The 24,015-nt window shown below is 37.1% G+C and overlaps 1 protein-coding gene across 13 annotated transcripts in view; it reads right to left on the bottom strand.

Moving 5' to 3' along the window:
- Positions 1-24,015, bottom strand: part of SH3PXD2B (SH3 and PX domains 2B) — a 134,737-nt gene that overhangs the window by 51,117 nt on the left and 59,605 nt on the right. For 8 of the 13 annotated variants that reach the window (XM_081944515.1, XM_081944521.1, XM_081944518.1 and 5 more), the window contains 2 exons: positions 19,430-19,505; positions 3,999-4,075 (listed from right to left, as the gene is read on the bottom strand). In XM_081944515.1, coding sequence (XP_081800641.1) covers positions 3,999-4,075; positions 19,430-19,505 — 153 coding nt within the window. Of the gene's footprint in view, positions 1-3,998; positions 4,076-19,429; positions 19,506-21,533; positions 21,604-22,513; positions 22,627-22,999; positions 23,893-24,015 lie in introns of those variants that run through there. The other 5 variants (XM_081944522.1, XM_081944526.1, XM_081944527.1 and 2 more) reach the window with 5 other exon arrangements.

Here is a 24,015-nt window from a genome sequence, read left to right as displayed (position 1 = left end):
AACATCTAGAAACAAAGTTATAATTAAAAGCCAGCATGGATTTGTTAAAAACAGATCATGCCAAACTTATCTTTTCATTTTTTGACAAAGTGACTAAATTAGTAGACCAGTGAAATGCTGTGGACATAGTATACTTAGACATCAGCAAGGCATGCAACAAAGTAGACCATAACTTACTTCTTGGTAAGCTAGAAAAATGTGGGATAGATAGCATCACCACCAGATGAATTTGTAACTGGCTGACAAACCATACTCAATGAGTCATCTTTAATGGTACTACATCTAGATGGAGAGAAGTAACCAATGGGGTACCACAATATTCCATCTTAGGCCCAGTACTCTTTAATATCCATAACTGACTTAGATGACACAATAGAAGGGGAACTCATCAAATTTGCAGATAACACTAAGCTGGCAGGAATAGCCAAAACACCCCAGAAGACAAGCTCAGGATCCAAACAGATCTTGACAGACTTGAACAATGGGTCCTATCCAACAAAATTAAATTGAATGTGGAGAAAAGCAAGGTTTTACACTTAAGCAGAAAAAATTAAAGATACAAGTACAGATTAGGGAAAACCTGGCTCAAAAACAATAACTGTGAGAGGGACTTTAGAGTCATAGTAGACCATCACTTAAATATGAGCCAGCAGTGTGTGGCAGCAGCCAAAAAAGCTAATACAATCCTTGGTTATATAAATAGCGGCATAAAACAAAACCATGTAAAATAATATAAAGCCTTAGTAAGGCTTTATATAAGGCTTAGTAAGACCACACATGGAATACTGCATCTAGTTTTGGTCACCACATTACAGGAAAGATGTTGAGACTTTGGAAAAGATGCAAAGAAGAGCAATTAAGATGTTTAAAGGCCTGGGGACTAAAACATATGAAGAATGGTTGCAGGAATTGGTTTTGACTAGTCTTGAGAAAAGAAGGACTAGTGGGGACATGATAGCGGTATTCCAGTATTTGAGAGGTGGCAACAAAGAGGAATGGGTCAACTTATGTTCCAAAGCACCAGAAGGCAGGACAGGAAACAATGGTTGGAAACTAATCAAGGAGAGAAGCAATCTGGAATTAAGGAGAAACTTCAGAAATTGTGGGTGCTTCATCACTGGAAATTTTTAAGAAGAAGGTGGACAGTCACATGTCTGAAATAGTATAAGGTCTCCTGCTTGAGCAGGGGGTTGGACTAGAAGACTTTCAAGGTGCCTTCCAGCTCTATTCTGATTGATTGGTTGATTGAAAGTAATCCAATTCACATATCTCCCATCCAATAGCCATGTCTTTGTTTTTGTTTTTCAAGACTTTTGTACTTGTCTTCATTAAATTTCATTTTTTTTTAAAGTTCAGGCCATTTCTCTAGCCCATCAAGATCCTAGAAGAATTTGCAAACCCATTCAATTTTGTGCCACTTGCAAAACCGTAAGCATTCCTTCCGTATTCTCATCCAGATCATTAATAAAAATATTAAAACAGTTGAAAACCTAGGACTGCACCTTGAGGAGAGAGATACCATTCTCCAATGTGATAAGGAGCAAGTCAACTATGATTTTCAAGCCAGCAATAATTTCACTTGAAAGTTATCTCTATCCCTAGAGCATACAAAATCAGATTGTGAATTAACATCCCATTAGACATCGTACTTCATCAAGGCATTGCTGAAGTCAACATACATTAGGTGAATAGCATTAGCACAATCTATCAAAGGCACCCAATCAATACATGAGATAAAGTTAATCTGGAAAGATTACTTCTGACCACAGGTAAATACTGCATTGTTGTGAAGACACTTACACTCCGATCTCTTTATGGTCTGCTCTACAATTCTTCCAGGTATTGATGTCAGATTTGACAGATCTATACTTTGCTGAATCTCCCTTTGTTCTCTTTTTTGAAAAAAGGAACATCTACTTGCTTTCTTCCAGTCATCTGGCACTTCATCAGTCCTCCAGGATTTCTCAAAGCTAAATGCATAAGAGTTTGGCTATACCACCAGCTACTTTCTTCAGAATGCAAAGCTACAATTCATCTGATCCTACAGATTTATTTTTCCAAAGAAATATCCCTGAACAGGTTTCTACCATGCTCAAGCTTTTCTCTTGCCCCCCTTCATCCTATTGTTCATAAGTTTATGGTAGAACAGTTTTGGGATAATTGTCTAGCTCTGGTTTTTCTTTATATACAGATCATTTTCCATTAGTTTTGAAGACATTTGAAACAGCCCTTTAAGTCTTAAATATTTCACCTGACTCATTTGGATATTTCATTTTCCCAACTTTCACTTTACAGTTCTAGATCAGTTCCCTGTATTGTTCCTTCTTGATCCAGCCCTCTTTCCCTTTTCTAAATGTGTCCTTTTTCTGTTCAGATTTTTGCTTTGCATGGCTATTGTGGCTTCTTCTGTTGTCCTCCATTATTTTTTTTCATCACTGAAATTGTTTGCAACTGTGCATTTTGTCTCTCCTTCTTTAGGAAATGCCACCTATCTGTGCTCCTTTTCTTACTGGTTTTTTTTTTTTTTGGCCATGCAAGAGTTGCCTTGAAATAAGATGGGCAGCTATAAATTTTATGAATAAATAAATGATTAATCATTACCCTAATTATACTAAAATCTGCTCTTTTTATCAAAGTTCAAAATACGTGCCAACTACATTTGTTTTCCACCACTGGAAAACCTGAAGGACCAGATTAGGGGCAAGTCAGTATTCCTGAAACAAACAAATACAACTCTTTGATTTACCTCTATACTATGCAAAGAATCTCTATATTATTTAAAGAATCTATGAGGTCACTAAAAGCTAACACCAACTTGATGGCACACAAACTATCAACCTTCCTTTCTTGCTTCGTTCCCCTTTAGAATTGTATACAGTGGAAATTCTTTACCTGAAATAAGGACCAGATTTACCTTGCATTAAGTACCAACCCTTTTTAGACTGAAAAATACATATACATTTTCATAATCTCAGGCAAATTATGTACCTTTATACCTCTATAATTTGTCTTCCTGTGAAACAGAGATTATAATAAGCAAGACAGACATTCATTCACACACATCCATGTGCATTCCAGACAATAATTTTAAGGTAGACTTAATCAAAATTCCAAATGTGTCTATGAGCCAAATAGATTTGGGACCCCTGTAAATAAGTAGTACCTCTATTATAAATGCAATTATTTGAAGGATATAATGTGAATTACTTTCAGCAGTGGGAAAATAGAGCAATCAAATGGAAGTAACTTCTCTCTAGCTGAGAAGGGAAGTTGCTTCATCTTTCAGCTAAGATCTATCGAGGAATAAGTTTGATGATAAGTGATTGAGTAATAAATGAGGCAAATTAGAATTTTATTGGCTTGGCATTAACAGAGTCATTATGTCATCTACTTACTGATACGGTTCTAAGGACAATGTATTTACCATAATTCAGCCTTTAATAGTGAATTTCAAATACCAAATGAATCTAATGATATATTAATAATAAATCAGCATTTCCATTATGCATTACAAAGGCCCAAAAGATCCAATGAGAGAAAATACACTATTATTTAACATTTGCATAGACATTCTATAAAACTGTAGTATTCCTGAAACAAACAAATACAACTCTTTGATTTACCTCTATACTAACTGAAATGGTCTACAATTTTGATTATCTGGACAGTTTGGAATTCTGGGACACACACGCATGCACGCACTTATAAAACTTCTCAACTGCCCATCTCTCTCATAGATGACCATACAAGTAGTAGTTGGATTTTGGGGGTAAAAACAGGTGTCTCTCCCCCTCCCCTCAATTCCAAGTCTTTATAAAGTAACCTTCTACTATTGGTAATACCTTCTGATCAGATGTACACAACAGCTGAATGAACAGCAGTGACATTCCAGATCACATGAAAATGTATAAATATGAACCAATAATGATGATTGTGCATAATAAGGAGCCTTATGTTAAAAGTGGTGCCCTGATCAAACTAATAAAAGATATCCATACCTTACAATATTCATCAATGGGTATAAGACGTTTAATAGCAACATCACGGATGTGGCTTCGGCGGAAGAGAATTTTGCCTGTGATAAATAACATAAAGAAAGAACAAAGTCATTAGTTGTTTATTAGAAACTCACTCTTCTGCAAACTTTAAGGTGATAACAATTCCTAGTCAATTGTATATGAATATACTTTTCACAGCAATCATATAAAAGGGCCTTTTTCAATCTTGAAACTCAAACACATTGGGAAGGCACCAGACTGGGAAAAGGCAGAAGGGCATTCACATATAAATGTTCAAAGACAGAGTTATTTTATTCATGTCTATGATAACTGAAACTTTTAGAAACTTGGGTCTTCTGGGAAATATAAGTGGATTTGAGGATGAAAGTGGAATATTTTTCTCTCCATTACAAGTTATTTCCAAAATAGCCCTCTGGGAAAACTATTAGTTCTTTCAGATATGCACAATAGCAGCAGGACACAGAGTACACCAAACTTTTAGATGCATACCCCAAAATAATATGGAACTAATCAGTGAAAAGCAAAATGCTGTTTGTATCAATTTGTCAGTATAATGAAATCGCAAATGGAACCATCATAAATGTATTGTACACAGTTCTCTGAGAGAACCTTACAGTTTTCTTACACCAGTTTTCCCCAATATAGTATATTGGAGTTCCATATGGTTTGGACTTCCTAGCCAGTCATCTGTAATTCTAAGAGCCACAGGAGGCCAACGGAGCAGGAAAATATTATTTAAACCCAGCCAACAGATACTAATAGAATACAATTAGAAGAGATGTATGCCCCATTAGGATACACAGTTCATTTATTTATTTACAATATTTTTTACATCCCACTAGGAAGATTTCAGGAGTATACAATAAAAAAATATTCTTTAAAATGTCAACCTATAAAATAGCAATGCTTCTTTATATATAAAAACCACATTAAACCATATCTAAAAGTAATTAAGTAAACAGTCATTTGCAAATTATAGCAGCTTAGTACTCAATCTGAAAACAAAATTCTTTCTCACAACTTTTTTTCATATTTCAAGGAGATTGTTATTAAAAAGCTAATAATTATCTATCTATCTATCTATCTATCTATCTATCTATCTATCATCCATCATCCATCCATCATCTATCTATCTATCTATCTATCTATCTATCTATCTATCTATCTATCTATCATCTATCTATCTATCTATCATTAAAAACCATCTATCAGGCTGATAGTAAGTGTCTATTCAAACAAGATAGTAGAAGGAAATGATATTCCATGTTTTTAAGGACACAATTGTAGAAATTGCAATTTCACATTGTTCCTCCTAAAGCCAAAGAGAAAACTCCCATAAACTGACTGCAAGGCTGCAAAAAGCATGATGGATTTTTATTTTAGATTACTTTAATTGTCATCTACTTCATTTATATTTGCAAAAAATGGGAAAACAGAAAACTGATTTCATTCATTTACCGAAATATTTGATGCTGCCATATCATTTTACTGGCTGTCTATTTGGAGATGAAACTTTGAAATACAAAAGAATGCATAGCAAAAGGAGCTATGCTTTGACAATCCAAAAGCATTGTTTCTTTTTCAAGCAAAACAAAATATGCTATATAAAATAATTTGAAGAACTGTTTAGAACAGCATGTTTGAAAACAAAAGCTGACACTGTAATACTTAGTGTTTGTTTTTGACTATAACTTTTTAATTTCCTTTTGCTTTTCAATTTGTTTATGCTTTTCGCCTTTATGTGCATATCAAGTTTATATGGTAGGTTGTCACTATGCAGAATAAAAATCTTGATTTAACAGAGGAATCTATTTTCAAAGACACGACCTAGCAGAACATAAGACATATTTTTGACATTTATCAATCCTTATGGCATCCCCAACCCAGGGGTGAAAGCAGGTTCTGACAGGTTCTGGAGAACTGGTAGTAGAAATTTTGAGTAGTTCAGAGAACCAGCAAATAAATATCACCTCTGACCGGCCCCAGGAGTGGTGAGGGAATGGGAATTTTGCAATATCCTTCCCCTGCCACGCCCACAGAACCAGTAATAAAAAAAAATTGAATTTCACCACTGCCTCAAACCTCTTTGTTTTTTGTTGGTTTATTTTCAATTTTTTTTGTGTGGGGGGGGGCTGTTCATGTGACTCTAGGGATGCACAGTAAAACCAGCAAATAAAGCATTATTTTTTTCGAAAAAAATCAAAACAATTAGGCATAAATAGAAATAAGATCATGAGAGAATACATGATCTTACACATACAGGTAGTCCTCAATTTACAATTGATTGCTTAGCAGCCGTTTGATGTTACAACTGCTACAAAAAAGATTATCAAATTTGTCATGTGACCGAGCCCTTTTATAATTGTTACAACTTAGGCAGGCTCCATTATGGCTATATGTTGAGGACTACCTGTAATAAAACCAATATGCAGGGTCCCTGTTGCCAGAAGATCCCTAGGTCTATTAAACACACACACACACACTCATTCATTCACTTTAAGAGATTTCTGGAAGATCACTAAGATTGGGGCCAATCGCACCTCCAGGATGATGATATTCCAGAGTAGATGCTATGGCAGAAAAAGCTCATCTCCTAGGTCCCAACAGATGCCACGCCTTAGCAGGCAGAACCCACAACTTGCCTGTCCTGCTAAACCTAATGGGACGGATAGATGTAACAGAGAGGCAGTCCCTCTGATAATCTGGCCATGTAACATATAAGGCTTTAAAGGCCAAAGGAACATCCTGAAATGCCAGCATTATCTATAAGGCACTAGATTTATTTCTTGTGAAAACAAATGTAGACATTCAGATCTAACTGGCCATCTTGTCAAAAGTGATTTTAAAGGATTCCTTCCAGGAGACACTTTAAGATATTTCTCCTCTTTTCCTTTATGGAACAAATTTAATTGCCACGGAAAGGAGGGAAACCCTGCTTTATATAATTGGCAAGAACTGATTTCAAATTCTATAAAATCACTGTTATAAATTTAAATATTTCTCTGATAAATTGTTTAATAGCAAGTTAGTTTTCCAGTGAGTTGGTTAAAACAATTTAGTTTATATTTAAAAGTCCAAAAGCATCTAAGTTGGCTTATCGGAGAGTCACAGCCAGCAGAAGTAAATTAAAATTTACAACCAATATATTCTTATTGATGTACCCATAAACCATTCAGGCAATCAAAGTAAATGGCCAGTTAATCTTGCTTGCCATTTGCACAAGCAATCAGAGTAATGCATGCTCATGTCTCCACTGCAATGTGGAATGTTAGGGCTATTTCTTCTAATCCACAGGTGCTGCTTTCCTTACAATTTACATTATTTTAAGGCAGCAGACAACATATAAAAAGCATCAAGGCTCTTTAAGGTCTTACAGAAAGCAGAATGCAGTTGTCATATTTTTAGCTGACCACAGACATGCTGGTGCTGCTTTCTTTACCAATTTATCTGATCCTCTGTCAAAGAACACAAGTACCAAATGTATCACTGCTATATTTCAAAAATATGTTCAATTAAGGTGTTTCTAAGTTTACAGACATTTTTAATTTCCAATAAAATGTAAAAAAAAGGCTGCAGCATTAATCTCTGATACACCTCTTGACCAGTTCATACATATATAAAGCAGGGTAAAATATTTCATACTTTGACTTGACAAATGAAGGCACAGGACAGAATTGGTAGGAAGCCAAAAAGACACTCAACAATAGAAGATGTTTTCTTCTTCGCTTTTGGGAAGAAGAACTCTGTCATTATCATAAATGTAGACCTGGTCTCTAGAAACCCACAAAATGTTTTTTAAGATATACAATGACAGCATATTTCACCCTTAAAGTTTAGGCAAATTTACTTAAAAAGATAGGGACATATAGCCAAGATTATTTTCCTCTTATATGAACGTAAACCAGTGATTTACTTTAATTATTTTATTATGCATACTCAGAATAGCTTTCTGTAGGCAGAAATGGTAAGAAACTAATTTGAAAGAGATTAGAATCTTCCAGTTCTTAAAATTCTGCACAGACCCTAGCTTTAAAAAACAACAACTAATGAGTATCTATGTACATAACACCTTGTTACATATGCTGAAAGTGCAATGCCCAGATCAACATTTGCAGCAGACTTCTGCAACATGATGAGGCTATGATGACTTTACCGCTTCAGGCTTGAGAGAAAGAAACCAGGGTAAGGAAGACTAATATAACATTAATTCTAGACTATATAACATTCTTCCATTCAACCATTTATACTTTGCCTTCTTTTACCTATTTTAAATAAGAAACTGCTTATAAAGCTACATTTTTCCACAAGCTACTTCTAAACAGAGAGGAGATGGAGAGTGGAAGGTGGAAAGCTTTTGAAGACCCAGAAAGATGTTCATTTCTATTACAAAATAAAAGGAAACCTTATGAAGCATTCTCCATAGGTACAATGACTTATAAATTGCAAGGCAGGCCCTCATGAATGCACAACATCAAACTTAGTCCAACTTTAGTTGACTGAATCAGAGAACTGAATTAATACATCTTGCAGTTAGACAGTAGATAATGTAGGCTGTGAGAATGGAAAACTGGAATAAAAAAAATAACACTTGCTACCAACTCTTTAACATTTCTACATTAGAAGAATGTCCAAGTAAATGGTGGTTATATGGAATGATTATGTTTATATATACTTCAACAAACTTAATTATTTTATTTAGGGCAGGGCTGTCAAACTCCCAGCCCATGGGCCAGATGCGTCACACGCTGGCCACGCCCACGCCGTTTAGTAAAGGGGGAAAAAGTCCCGATACATCACATGACGTCACCCTAATGTGAGTTTGACACCCCTGATCTAGAGGAACTGCAATAAGCTGAAATATGGTTCCATCACAGTTCCTGGACATACAAGCACAAAACTCCATGGGTAAAAATATCACACAAACTCTAACAGGACCTATCTTAACTGCAGCCTGAAAATATCTCATTAATTGTTTCTTAAAGATATGTCTCAAGGAATACTTCTCCTCTCCAGTATTTCTGCAGAATCTCTCTCCTCTCCAGCTAAGAGCAGAGATCATCCAACTTTATTTTTTTTCCTGATCTGATATAGAAGCAGTGTTTTCTACCTTCTCCTGACTCTATTTTCTTTAAAAAAAAAACATACAATAGGCAATTTACAGTAAAGCCTGACTGTATTGTATGATTTGTGAAGCTTTGACAAGAATGCCCACAGGGGGTGAAATTTATCATCTCCTGTTGGCATCCTGCCACCCCCCACCCCGATTGCTAATTTTCTTCTATGGTCACTTTGGTTTACGCTACTAGTCCGACATGACATCAGGGGAGGAGTAGCAGCACTATGGATGCTAGAGAAAGGAGTAGACCAGGACAGCCAGAGGCAGTTTGCTTTACAAAAAGCAGGCAGGCAGGACCTCTCCAGTTGCTAAAATAGCATGAAGATTGCTAGATGCAACAGCAGGCAGTGTATTTTTCCCAACTGCCTGGGTTTGACAGATAATAAGAACACTAAAGGAGATGGAAAGGTTTTGACAAATGGCTAAATCCACCCCACTAGCCATCTCTTTGAACTTGCCACCCCCTCTTCCAGTCATAGATCTATATCAAAAAACACAAATAGTGGATTATCCATAAGAAATGAGTTTTAATGCAATTTGAGAAGTGTTATTTCTTTTTCTTTTGTATGGTTTTAAATAACAATAATGATAACTTATTTATGAGCTGTGGTAGCACAATGGTGAAATTGCAGTATTGCAGGCAAATTCTGTTGACTGCCAGGAGTTCAATCCTGACCAGCTCAAGGTTGACTCAGCCTTCCATCCTTCAGAGGTGGGTAAAATGAGGACCCAGATTGTTGGGGGCCATATGCTGACTCTGAAACTGCTTAGAGAGGACTGTAAAAGCACTATGTAGTATAACTCTTAGTGCTATTGCTATTTTTAGCACCCTAGAATAGTAAACATACTTGTGTTTCTGGGGAATGGCCATCTGACAAGGGTTAATTGCTCCACAGGTTCCAGATACCAGTCGTATGGTCACTTCAACTGCAAGTTTGACTTGTACTGTCTCCATAAATCCAGTTCCTTGCATGAAGCAATGCATTTCCAAAAAGGGATGGACATTTTTCAACACATAGAATTATGTTTCGAATGACAAGTCCTTCCTCTTGCAATCTTTCAGCACTATGCAATATAGACAGTGATTCCGCAAGAAAAAGTCCATCTAACACACGGGTGTCAAACTGTGGTGTCACATTGCTGCTTCATGACGTTTCACAACGTTTTTCCCTTCGCGGACCTGGGGTGGGCATGGTCCGCATGTGACGCCAGTTTGACACCCCTGATCTATCACCTAGTGGAAAGCTGGTCTGCATTAAAGCAGTAGCAATAGCACTTAAGACTTATATACTGCTTCACTCGTCCAGATAACCCAAAGTTCCCATGATCACAAGAGATGAAATCTGCCACACAGCTTTTCTTGGATTTTTTTCCCCTCCTTTTCAGATAAAGTTAATATATGTTTTAAAAATACAGCCTTTAAACTCATCTACAAGATTGGGGCCTGTTTATCTGAGTAATACCATTGCATCAATGACCCAATCCTTGCTCCTTTTTTTGTGGGGTGCGGGGATGACTTTCTTTTCCATGGGTAGAGAATAAATGTTCCACCCCTTGCACACAGAGGTCTCTCAGCTCATAAAGGGATTTTATACCATTGTATTATCCATCCATCCCCCCACCCCACCCCACTTTACCCCTTTGAAAGTAATTTGCTATTCATCACTTCTCAAATTTCACCTAGACACTCTTGGCGCTGATTCACTTTTAAACATATGGACACAATTCCTTTCCCGAACGAACGGATGGTTGCCAGGAACTGGCAGATATGCCTGACGGCTATAGTTTCAAACAATGCTCAACACATAAAACGTGGCGCTGCCTCCTGTTAACATCAAACTAAATATATAGACCAGGCTTTTTATGTACAATGGACAGAACACCAGGCTAAATGCTGCCTAGGGAAACACAGAATCTTCCATCTTTTTGTGGAAATTCAATTAGGAATTTACATTTCTGGCCCCATATGGTGTCAGGACATACTATCATACGCTGCCGCCATTTTGACAGATCATGCGACATGGTAAATAAATTGAAGCGAAATTTGGAAAAACTGTAAAGACAAAAGTGAAAAATAAAAGACACCGGCTTCTGCAGCAAACAAGAGGCCAACTATGCCACCTATGGTCTGACCTAAGCTTAGTACACAAGATTGTCTGCTACAACATCCTACCTGTCAACAACTACTTCTGCTTCAACCGCAATAATACACAGGCAAACAATCGATACAAACTCAAAGTAAATTGTTCCAAACTCGATTGCAGAAAATATGACTTCAGCCACCGAGTGGTCAATGCCTTGAATGCACTACCCAACTCTATTGTTATATCCTCAAACCCCCCCAAACTTTAAACTTAAACTGTCTGCTATGGACCTCACCCCATTCCTAAGAGGTCTGTAAGGGAGCATGCATAAGCGCACTAGCGTGCCTACCATCCCTGTCCTACTGTTCCCATCTATTTGTACTCATTTCTTATGTATAAATTTATACTGCTTATACTTATATGCTTATATGTTATATTCATACTTATACTTGTTTTCTCATTCATGTCTGACAACCATAAATAAATAAATAAATAAATAAATAAATAAATAAATAAATAAATAAATAAATAAATAAATTAAAAAATAATAATAAAATAAAATAATAAAATAATAAAATAAAATAAAATAAAAAATAAAATAAAATAAAATAAAATAAAAAAATAAAATAAAATAAAATAAAATAAAATAAAATAAAATAAAATAAACTTACCAGTTTTCTTGGATGGAGTTGGTTAGAACAAGAGAGAGAAATGGAAAAGAGCCATTGTAACAGAAGTCTCTCTACACTGCCAATTGGGTACAACATGAACCACGAAATGGTGCATGAGACTCCACAGAACTCAAGCAAAGTGGAGCATTAATAAATTTAATAATCTTTTCTCACACAGGTACTAGTAGTCCTCGACTTATGACTACAACTGAGCCCAAAATTTACGTTGTTAAGAGAGATGTTTGTTAAGTATATTTTGCCCCGTTTCTTGCCACACTTGTTAAGTGAATTGCTGCAGTTGCTAAATGAGCAACATGATTGTTAATTGAAACGGGCTTCCTCGTTGACCTTGCTTGTCAGTCACAAAAGATGGTCACATGACCCCGGGACACTGCAGCGATCATAAATATGAACCAGATGCCAAGCATTCAAGTTTTGATCACATAGTCATGGAGATGCTGCAATGTGAAAAAATGGCCATAAGTAACTTTTTTCAGTGCCATTGTAACTTTGGAAAATCGCTAAGTGAACTGTTGTAAGTTGAGGACTACCGTATTATGCACTTAGCTAAGCAGATTCCCCACTACTTAGAGCCTATAGATCCAATGCACCAGGCTATACTAAATAGGATTGAGTGCCACATTCTGACTGTCTAAAGCATGATGAAATCAACACAAAAGCATGGTAGTTCTGGGCAACTTTGAGGTAGTCACACTCAGTTCAAACTACGAAGTACAAGACTGTTACTATTGTGAGGATAGAACTGGAGAAGGGAGCACAATGGCTCGGGGTGGGGACACCACATAAATAATGGAATGAATAAACTCTATGTGCAAGGACTTGTTAACCTGAGGTTTTATAAGAAAGGTCATAGATTTGACTGAACTTATTCATGCATACTGTGTAACATCATTTCTTCACTCAAGTATTGTTTTATAGAGGTTTAACTAAGATCAATGCAATTTTACAGCTAAAAGTAAACACTTCAAATTTGGGCAAAGTTTTCTCTCCATGCAGCTCATCTTAGTCTTTGAGATCTAGGTATATGGTTAGTCCAGATTTTCCCCCTTGTGCATTTCCTCTCCATGCCACCGTTGGAGAACTTTGCATATATATTTCCATATTTAGCAAATCATGCAGGCTTTTCTATATGCCAACTTTTGTGTTAATCATATGGTGTTTTAATCATAGTCTTTGCTTTTGTGTATTCATTATAATCAAGTGTGTGCATTTGATAATTAACTAAAGAAGCAATTTATGGAAAGAATGACTTCCAGTTTATACTAGAATTGTTTCCTAGAATTTAAAAACACCCCCCTCCCCCAATATCCAGTTTAGGTCATTATTCCCTAATCTAAGTGTCTTTCAGATGTGCTGCACTTTGACCATTTTAATTCCTCCAGCCATCACTTTTGGGCTGAAGTGCCATAATTAGGAGTTCAAAACAGATGGTGGCATCCAGGATCAGAGACATCTTAGATTACTGATTATCTATGGCTCTAAACTACATGGGAATCATGAGGGATGGAAAAGCAGCCCCACTTCATATCTTTTCATATGTTTGCCCTAAAAACATTGTGTGCAATGAGGATAATTAGAGTGCTCCCTCTTCATCTTCCTCCTCCTCCTCTATTAATTATATCTTTAAACAAAATGGCTGAGTAGACGTTGTTGGTGGCATTCCATTCCATTATATTCTAAAAGCAAATTATATATGTATGTATGTATGTATGTATGTATCTATCTATCTATCTATCTATCTATCTATCTATCTATCTATCTATCTATCTATCTATCTATTTTATTCATTCCATTTATCTGCCGCCCATCTCCCCTGGGGTAACTCTAGATGACTTACAATGATTAAAAACAACAACAACAATAAATAGTAACATTAAATTAGTTTAAAATCTATAAAGAGGGAAGGAAGGGAGCAAAATGCATACAAGGGGGAGGTGGGTTCTAATCTTAAATCCGTTGAGGACCTCCAGAATAATGTACCCTCACTGGGGCTCAGGCCAGTTGGCAAGCCAGGTCTTCATCTCTTTCAGAAGGCCAAAAGGGTGAGTGCAGATCACACCTCAAGAAACTATTGTATGATATTGTAAAGTGCAGGAATCATGGCTCGTCTAGATCCCACTGGCCAGAATTCTTTGAAAAAGGCCACCAGATGACATCCTATGGATGCAATTAGGGTAGAGAAACAATGGTGCTTTGCTACTCTGACCGCCATGAGGTATGCCTTGATAGCAGCTTTAAGTTATGTCTTTTCAGACTAATCCTTGTTTTCCTCCAGCAGCTCTCCAACCCTCCCTTAGCCCATTTCAGAACCCATAGCTCCTCCGTAAACCATGGGGAGCATCGGGAGCAATGGGTCAAGAGAAGCCATAAAGGCATGATCCTGTCTGAAGCCTCAGTTGCCCTCTGGTTCCAGGACATTATAAAGCAATCCAGTATTTTTTTAAAAAAAGAGCAGTCTGTGTAGAAGACAGAGGCCCAATTCAACTGTTTAAATCTCAGTTTTATTATCTGGGGTATAGAATTATAATCTTAAGTGTTATAACCTGTCTTAATGAAAATGCAATCAGCTGTTACAGGTTATTGATGCTTTAATGTCTTCTCATTTACCATGGATTACCATCTTATTCAATAGAAATTAAATTTATATATATATATAATGTTGTATTTGTACTGATAAATAAATAATATATATGTATGTATGTATGTATGTATGTATGTATGTATGTATGTATGTATGTATGTATGTTGTATTTGTGCTGATAAATAAATAAAGGGAGACTAGTATGGATCCATTTGAAGCTATTTAGCTCTCATCAGCTAGCCATACCCTTACTGGGATTCGAACCAGGGCTGTATTGCATATTAGGCCGATGTAATTGCCACTAAGCCACAGGCTCTCCTTCCTTATCAGCTAAGCCAGGGAAATAGGTATGTATTTGTGTTACAACCCCTGGTATGCCCAAATATGGGAGGGAGCTCACTACTCCTTCCTTCTATCATTCGGCTCATCACAGAAAATCATCCAGACAGAAACCCATATTTTTATTTTTAATGTTGCCTTTTTATATTTGTGTTGTATTATATATATAATATATAAACATACATACATACATACATACATACATACATACATACATACATACATATATATATATATATATAATGTTTTCGTAGATTTTATACACACACAGACACAAAACAGTTAATAATTTAATAAATACAGGATCTATGATGCAGATGCCAAGAATGCAATAAGATAAACATGAGGAGAAGCAAGGAACAATCCTGCAATCTTAGAAATAGTTTTTGTAACTAAACCATGGATTGGCAATCAAGTGACAGAGATATTTTTTATTAAAAAAAACCTAAAGTTAAGCGTGATGTTTTTCCTGTAATTAATTTTGCAAGCTCAGTTATCTTGTGTTCATTTTTGTACGTTTCCCAATTTCCATCCAGTTCCTTATATTTCTTTCACGTCCAAACAATAATGTGAAGTAATCATAGCAAAACCATTGAAGCCTATTCTTTAAAATGTAATTTTAAATATTTATGGCATTAAAAATACCTACCTTAGATAAGAAAAGATACTCAAAGCTGCTGATCGACTGTTTTCTTTCCTATCAAAGGTTTCAAATCTAAATGTGTTAGAGGCTTGCAAAAAGAAACAAGAAAGAAAAGCTGGAGGCAACTGGGTAGACAGGATAACTGGAAACATTTTTCAGACGTCAGGAACCACAATGTATAATATTACCCACGGCTTCCCAGAAAGCAGCATGTTTGAATTATAAAGCAAGAGCCAAATTCCCACAGTGGTACTGAAATTCAAGGGTTGGTATGGTATTATTAAAAGAAAAACTGCACAGAAGGGAAGAATATAAGAAGGGTGATAACTGGAAAAAGTTGGAATGCAAAGAAGCCCAGGGTCTCTACTGTAAAACCAACACTTTATCGCTCCCAAAATACACATACAAGCACATCTACGCAACCAAACACAAAAGCTATTCCCTCTTGCTTCACATTTTATACAGAAAGAGCCATAAGTGACAGCTGATACAGAAAACTCTGGTTCCTGTCTTGAGTTTCCCAGCCATTTGGGGTTTGAAATAAAAGAACTTGTTCCAGTGGATGAACAGGAGAAGATTCAAGGAACTGCAGACCTACATCATTCTGCCCTTGCAAAAGTGCCAAACACAGAATGCCTGATTATTTCCAACAATTTATAAACCTCAGCCTATAAAAGCTTTGCTTGGCCAAGAAAGATCTCCCAGAGGTACAAAACAAGTCTTAGCCAGAGAAGCTGGTAACATTTCTTCAAGTCTTAACATTTAAGGCAGAGGGAATTCAACAGGTTCTGGTTGAAAATCAGGCAAAGTTTCCTAAGAGTATAAGCCAGGTGTTTCTCAATCTTAGCAACTTTAAGATGTGTGTACCTCAGCTCTCAGATAGCATGCTGCCTGGGGAATTCTGGGAATTTAAATCCATATATCTCAAAGTTGCTAAGGTGAAGAAACACTTACATAAGCAGTTTGATGGCTTCCTGAAGGATGCATTCAGACAATTGCAGATACCAGATTTCAAGAATGATTCAAACTGGATTTTTTAAATGAAGGAAGGGGCTGTCCATTCCACTGCTGGGATTTTATGGAGTCAGAGGTTTGTATATTGTATATTGAATTCCTCATTTGTGATTATTTTTACGGATTTCCCCAAATGCTGTTGGGAACTCACATTGGGAGAGCATCACCTTCACCTCTGCTTTCCATTGTAAATCAATTCCATAAAAAGGGGAATTTCCAAGCTTCCCAAAAGGAAAGAAGGCACCAAGCAAACAAACTGTACCCTTTCTATAACCTTTTTGGAAACAAATTTCCCTGAGCTATCCAAAAATAGGTTACAATGCTTCAGAAACAGAATATACTCAAACTGTAATTTCTATTTGTTCAAATCGGAGATGCTGTTATATCTCTCCTATTTCATTCTGCTGGTATGGAAAACCACACAACATGCTCTTTTTCTCTGCACTCATGCCAGAGTGAGTCTTGCTTTGCTGCTACCACAATCCAGGGAACAGCTGGAATCAAAATGCAACCTGGAAATAACCATGATGGTTACTAAGTTGCAATTCTGCCCATATCCGAGGAAGATCATCATTGCATAATGGAATGTTTTAATGGAAATAAAGCCACAAGAGACACACATTCAAACAGCATAAGGCTATTTGGAAATCTGTGATACTATACTGCAGCAATGGAAAGAGTTGGGGAGGAAATAATGATTTGAAATTTTGAGTGTTCAGTTGCCTAACAGAATCAGAATTTTAAAGCCACCCTTCCCAGCCTTGATTCCTCCAAATATGCAACTTCCATCAATCTGAATCAAAAGAGTCAATCGTATATTTGTAACCCTAAAAGAGAACCATAGGATTAGAAGGTCACATACAGGCCATGGGGTCTACCTCCCTGTTCAGTGCAGAAATCCAAATTAATCTACCCAAATAAAGAGTTGTCTACAGTTGATTTGTAAATATGAGACAATTCAACATTGGTTTCAAGGATATATTAGTCTTACTATTAAAAGGTTTAGCTAATCAGAACCTGCCATCTGGTATTTAAATCTATTATTCCATGATGTACACTCTCAAATCAAAGAAAATAGATTGCCCATTTCTTCAGGGTGACATTCTTTGAAATATTTAGCCATACCCTCACTCCCACTCTCTTCTAAATGTTCCCATTCTCCCCATCCCATCCTTCAAGCCCTCTACGTAGGTTTTAGCTTCCAGAACCCAAATTACCCAGACAGCCCTTCTCTGAATTTGCTTCAATTCCTCTGGAAAAAATCAAGCTATATGGTTGCTAGGAGACAAAAATGACTTGATGATAATAAAATCAATCCATCAATCTTCTTCCTGATCCCAGCTGATTCTAAATGTTGTGTTGGCACTAGATGTACAGTTCTAGAATATTTGTCTATACTATTCCCCCCCCACCAATTCTCTTTATATTTCTATGATATGTTTTTTTCTTTTTTCAGATATTCATCAAATTTCTGTACAGAACACAGTTTCTCCTCTTATACTTATATTTTTGTCTTTTGTACTTTTAATACTACAATATTTTAAAGAGCTCCCACATATACTGAGCTCTTCTTCCATTATCACGTTCAATTGAAAATCTGAAATACTATACCGCACAGTCCCAAAATGGCCTTCTGAAGATTACACCATATAGAATCAAAAAGGCAACAAACAGAATGGAATGGGACACCTCACCACAGCCAACTCTTTGCAGCCAATTCACCATGACCGATTCATTGCAGGACAACTTGCCATGGGGCAATTTAACAATACAATTATTTAAAATAGATACAAATTTATTTTAATTTTTGTCATTCTGTCCCTCTTTTTGCATCCTTTCTTTAAGGATTCTACTCCTCCATTTCTTTGATATTAGTGTAACTTGTCCTGCAGTGAGTTGGCCCTAGCGAGTTGGACACAGCAAGTTGGCCATGGCAAATTGTCATGGACCCCAACAGAAACAGTTGAGTACTGATGTGATCTGTTCTGAATATCCAGCTTCATAAGGAGATCTTAGGAGATGCATTTTGTTCTACTTGGAATTTCTAAAGCATCTTTAAAGGCAGCATCACAGGCAATGCATTTTAGTAGTAATCCCATTACCAGATTACAATTAATTGGATCGGTCTAACTGGCAATGGCAATGCACAGATTATCTTCCTATTTGTTCTTATACAGGAAATGTGTCAGAATACCCAGAATACCCAGGTGTCTGATCTTTATCAAGTATATAGTCCCAACTAAAATCAGATCTAAAACAACCATCCATAGTTCTTTAATCTTATCTGGGTTTTTTAAAAATTTGTTTTCTCTCATCCATTGTAAAACGGTCTGTTCAGAAAGGGAAAAAAAGAGCTATGTGTCATCCACGTACCGATTTCACCCTAGGTCAAATATCTAAGTATCTTCTAACTAAATTCTATGATACATTATCAGCATATATCAGTCTAATCACAAATCTCCATTCAAATGTCTAAATGTGTTGACATAAAATCCCGTCATTCTTAGTTAACATGACTATTTGGCCAAATCTGATGGAGAAGTCAAAACTTGTAGTCAATATATTTGAAATGAGAAAATTCCTAACAGTGAGAATGATCATCCAGTGGAACAAATTGCCTTCGGAAATTGTGGATGCTCCAACACTGGAGGCTTTTAAGAAGGGACTGGACAGCCATTTGTCAGAAATAGTATGAGCAGAGGGTTGGACTAGATGACCTCCACGTTCCCTTCCAACTCTGTTACTGTTATTGAAAAGTGGAGAAATAAAAAGCTACATTAATGTATAATAGATTGATTGACAAAGAGAATGAGAGAGGATGAAAGAGGGGGGGGGATGGATAGATAAGTAAATTGATGATAGACAGACAGTTAGATAGACACAGATAGAAAAAATATATAAAAATATTTCATTTGAGAACTATACTGTTCACCTTACAAACCTGGCAAAAAGGGAATTATCCTTTGTTTAGGGTCCTTCTGTCCTCCTTCCATTGGAAATTTGTCCAACATTTGCATCTTTAAAACAAAAAAAGGGTGTGTGTGTGAGAGACACAGTTAACATAGCCACAGAATAATAAATGAATTTTTACATTAAAAAGAAATCAGTATTGCAAACGAACAAATATAACCGTAGCCACCTGGCCAAGCCTTTGGTAGAGCTTTTCAAAAATACAAACTCCGCCAGACAGACTTTCTAAGTGACTGATGCTGCATCTGCTGTTTTTAATTTCTTGAAAGATTCCATGTTTAGAGTCCTAGTGGAAACAATGCCTCCTCATGCAGAAACAGGAAAGGCTCAATTTCTCTAAACCCTTAGGCAATCTCTCTGATCTCTATATTGTGCAAATCCATGCTTGCTTGCACCTTGCAATGAACATATTTCCCCCCTCCCCCAGTCTTAATAAGAGAAGGAATGGATAGCTTTAACTTTCCTCCCTTTCAATGTGAGCTGGAAGGGGAAAAGATTTATGGGAACGTTCAACAGTGCGTGTGCAAATGGATGTCAAATTGTGTGTGTTCTTCCTGATTCAACAGCGCCAGGCAGTTCATGAGACAAAAAGAGAAGAAACTAGGTTAAAAGGTCCACCATGACACAGTTCATAACAATCTTGATATACAGGTAGTCATTGACTTATAACAGCTCATTTAGTGACCGTTCAAAGTTCCAACGGCACTGAAAAAAAATGATCATTTTTCACAATTGCAACTTTTGCAGTGCTCCCGTGGTCACGTGGATCAAAATTCAGATGCTTGGCAACTTCTGTGACCTTTTTTGTGACCTTCTAACAAGCAAAGTCAACCAGGAAACCAGATTCGTCATGGAGCAAAACTCACTTAACAAATATCTTAACAACAGAAATGCTGGGCTCAATTGTGGTGATAAGTCAAGGACTACCTATATTGAAATACCCCTTTTCACCATACCAATATTGTGAGCCACCCAGAGTCATATATTTGAGATGGACAGCTACATAAACTGAAAAAAATAAATAAGTAAAAATATGGCTACCTTTTAAAAATCTCACAGTAAGCTCGGTAAGTGTTAATTGAATTTAGAGAGAAGTAGAGAACTTTGCCTGGATTCTGCTCAAGCTGGATGTGAGATGAAACCAAATAGAGAGGTAAAACAATCTCTGATCTAGAAACGTAATGAGGGTTCTTCAGATGTTTTAAACTTCAACTCCTCTACTTCTTGACCATTGGTGACCCTGCTGGAAACCAGAACACTTGGAGAGTGTTAGTTGCCTATCTTGCACTTCAGAATCAATGTCAGGACATACCAGATGGCCTAATCAGTGATGGCTAACCTTTTTGTTGTCGCGTGCCGAAAGCGCACCCATAATGCAATGTGCCTGTGACACGCTCTCGGCATGTCCCACCCCCTGCACATTTGTGCCCCACTGTGCTCCCCTTCCCCCACGTGTGCACGGGCAACTGCCCCCCACCCGTTTTGGGCCTCCCTGCAGCCTCCTGGGACCAAAAACAGGCCATGGGGAGGGCACATCGTACTCCCCATCCTCCCCCTCGTGTGCACGTGCAATCCCCCTGCCCCTGCGCATGTGCACACATCTCCCACATGTTCCCTGTCCCCCGTGGCAGAGACCCAAAAATGAGATGGCCGGTGGGAGGCGTGCACACATGCACGGTGGAACTGAGCTGGGGAGATGGCTCGTGTGCCCGCAGAGAGGGCTTTGCGTGCCACCTGTGGCATACATGCCACAGGTTTGCCATCACGGGCCTAATTCAATAAAGAAAGGCAGATTCCTGTGTTCAAACTCACATCTACTGGACTCGTGGCGATTTACTAATTAACCTGTGGCAGATGAAGAATCTTTTGAAAAGACACGGCAGAGTATGCAAGAAAGCAAAAACAGCATTATCAAGACTCCAAGCCCTCGCCTGTATTTTGTCCTCTCAAATCTAAATTGTTACAATTTCACCTACTGCAGATAGTCTAATGCAGTTTTACTATACAGCATATTCTAATACAACAGTCACAACACATCATGCTGTAAAAGGCAAGATTTATATTAGAAGACTCACATTTTAAAGAATTTGCAGTTTCAGCCAAACTTAGTAGCAAAACTTCCCAGGCCAAAACTTCCCAGGACAGCTTTATGAACAGGGCACAATATTATAGTGAGAAAACATCGTAGAAGTTTATATATAGCAATAGGGTCTACATTCTAGACATGGAAATATGTCTTAAATGGCTGCCAATGTATGTAAGATTAGAGCTGCCTGAGGCCATGTTATAAATGTAATCGGGTCACTTTCCCAAATGCTTGATGGAAGCAACCAATTCTTCAAGTATTTTTCTTGGAAGAGTTAAATCCAGAGGGTTTAAACCAATGCCCTCGGAGCCCCCCGACCATAACTGATGAACAATGATGATATATTTTCATGCCATTTCAAGTAAGGCAGGAATAAAAACTCACATAAACCTAGAAATATGCACATCGATAGTTAAAATAAACAAAAACAAAATCCTTAAGAAGACCAAACCCTGATCAAGGATATCAGGGATACTGCTCTACCAGGGATATTGCGGCTCTCAACCTCCTCAAACATGTTAAATGGCCATAAAGAGGCTGCCAACTATTTTGATCCATAATATAACCAAGTGAATGCCATGACTCAGAAATCACCAGAGCGAGTAACTTTCAAATGCTGGTTTTTAAAAAGCATTGATTATTTTTCATGTCCTGAAGACAACTGGTGCCACTGCCAGTATACTAGAAATTAACCAATATTGTCTCCTTCCTGTTAATGGGAATGCCACATGTCACATAGATATGGCTGAGGAACTAGTCTGCTCTTTCCTTATCTTAGTAAAGCAAAACATTACATTAGCTTCAAATCCGATTGCCAACATCATTGGCAATAACATGAGCCTGTATTTTTTTACTATTTTTCCTCCCCTCAACCTCCACCCCAAAGTGGGACTGCATCACATTAGGTGATCTCAACAAAGGGCTGCATAGAACACATGTAGGATTCATGTAAGACAAGTTTCTTCATACCATCCAGAAATGCTTGACTGCAACTCTAATCATTAGCCATCTGGAAAACCTTACTATACTTTGAAGAAGGTGGAATAGGCATTTGGGAATGGCCTCCTTATTTTTGGAAACACCTTGGAATATATGATAATAAAATAAAAATAAAAATGCACGGACTTCACCTAGGAATACGTGAGGCAATTTTGGTATCTGATTTTTCCTCTAAGGAAAATTTATCACCTAGATCAGCTTAACAATGCTAAAAAACAATTTACTCCCTCTGCTAGATGTAGCAGTAGGAACTTTATCCTACACTCACACCTAAGTGCAGAATAAACATCCCTTCTTCTCAAGAAACCATTAATAGAGAACAATTTGGTGGTACTAAGAAGACAGATAGATGGATCTTGATCATGAAAAGCTAAATTAGAACATTTCTCCCTTTCTTGACTACACAACTGTCAGAAATATAATTTATGAAGGTAATTAGGTTTGTAGGATACCTACATTGTTCCATTTCCTTGTAAAATTAATGGTTTATACATCAATGTTTTCATCTGCTAAAAATATTGCCAATTAAAATTTTACCGGGAGACTATTTTATGTTGAGAAGATCTGAATGATTCAGACACACACTTCTTGTATGGGAAGGACATTAACATTTATTGCAGATACAGGGGTGGAGAATGTTGATGCCACGCTAAACATGGGAGAAATGAGGCTTTAGCAAAAATTGAGATATATTTGCATGTCTGCTGAACTGAAGGACTGGGTTTCTCAGGAGAGAAACTGAGCTGCAAATCCATTCAATTCATGACTATACAATATATAATGACTATTTTTTCCCTTCTAGACAATTTCCTTCTTCTCCCCAAGATGATTCTGCTTCCTCCCAATTGTTTCTCTTGTAACCAAATAGCAACTATTTTCCATGGAAACTGAAGCCCCAGCATCCATGTCAGCATGGGAGACGCGTCTGATAGTCTATGCATTGTTGCAGCAGTATTTGGTTTTTACAAGCATAGAAGATGTGGGATGGACCAATGCTATTCATGATTCATAGCCCTAATATGAATGTAGGCATAGTGTCCTATTAGGCATGGATTAAATTAGGCACTTTATTTATGCATATCATGCTGCTCAATTCACCTGATTGCAGTTGAAATGCAAACAATCCTTGCCCCAAACCCAACTTTCTCCCCCATAAGCTAAAAAATAATTTTGACTTGCATTTGTTTCCTACTTCCAATAGTTGTAATTTTAGAGTTAGCCAATTGTGTCAACAAGGATCAATTCAACCAGTTGGTATCCCAAACATACAGAAATCTTTTTTTATAATAAACATTTGTTGTAAATAAAATTAGCTAAAAGACTCTTCTACTTAGAATGGATTATCAGCTTTTTTTTTAGTTACTATGTGCCCGCTCTTCCCCCCCCCCCCAACACCAACATATGGCAACTGCCCCAAAAGAGTCTCAGAAAGCATCCCTGTTGCAAAGATTCAGATTCCAAGCTCAGTACAG

Source organism: Natrix helvetica (genome assembly GCF_964273705.1).
Source record: "Natrix helvetica genome assembly, chromosome: 1".
Taxonomy (NCBI): domain Eukaryota; kingdom Metazoa; phylum Chordata; class Lepidosauria; order Squamata; family Natricidae; genus Natrix; species Natrix helvetica.
This window is presented reverse-complemented; position numbering and strand designations above follow the sequence as displayed.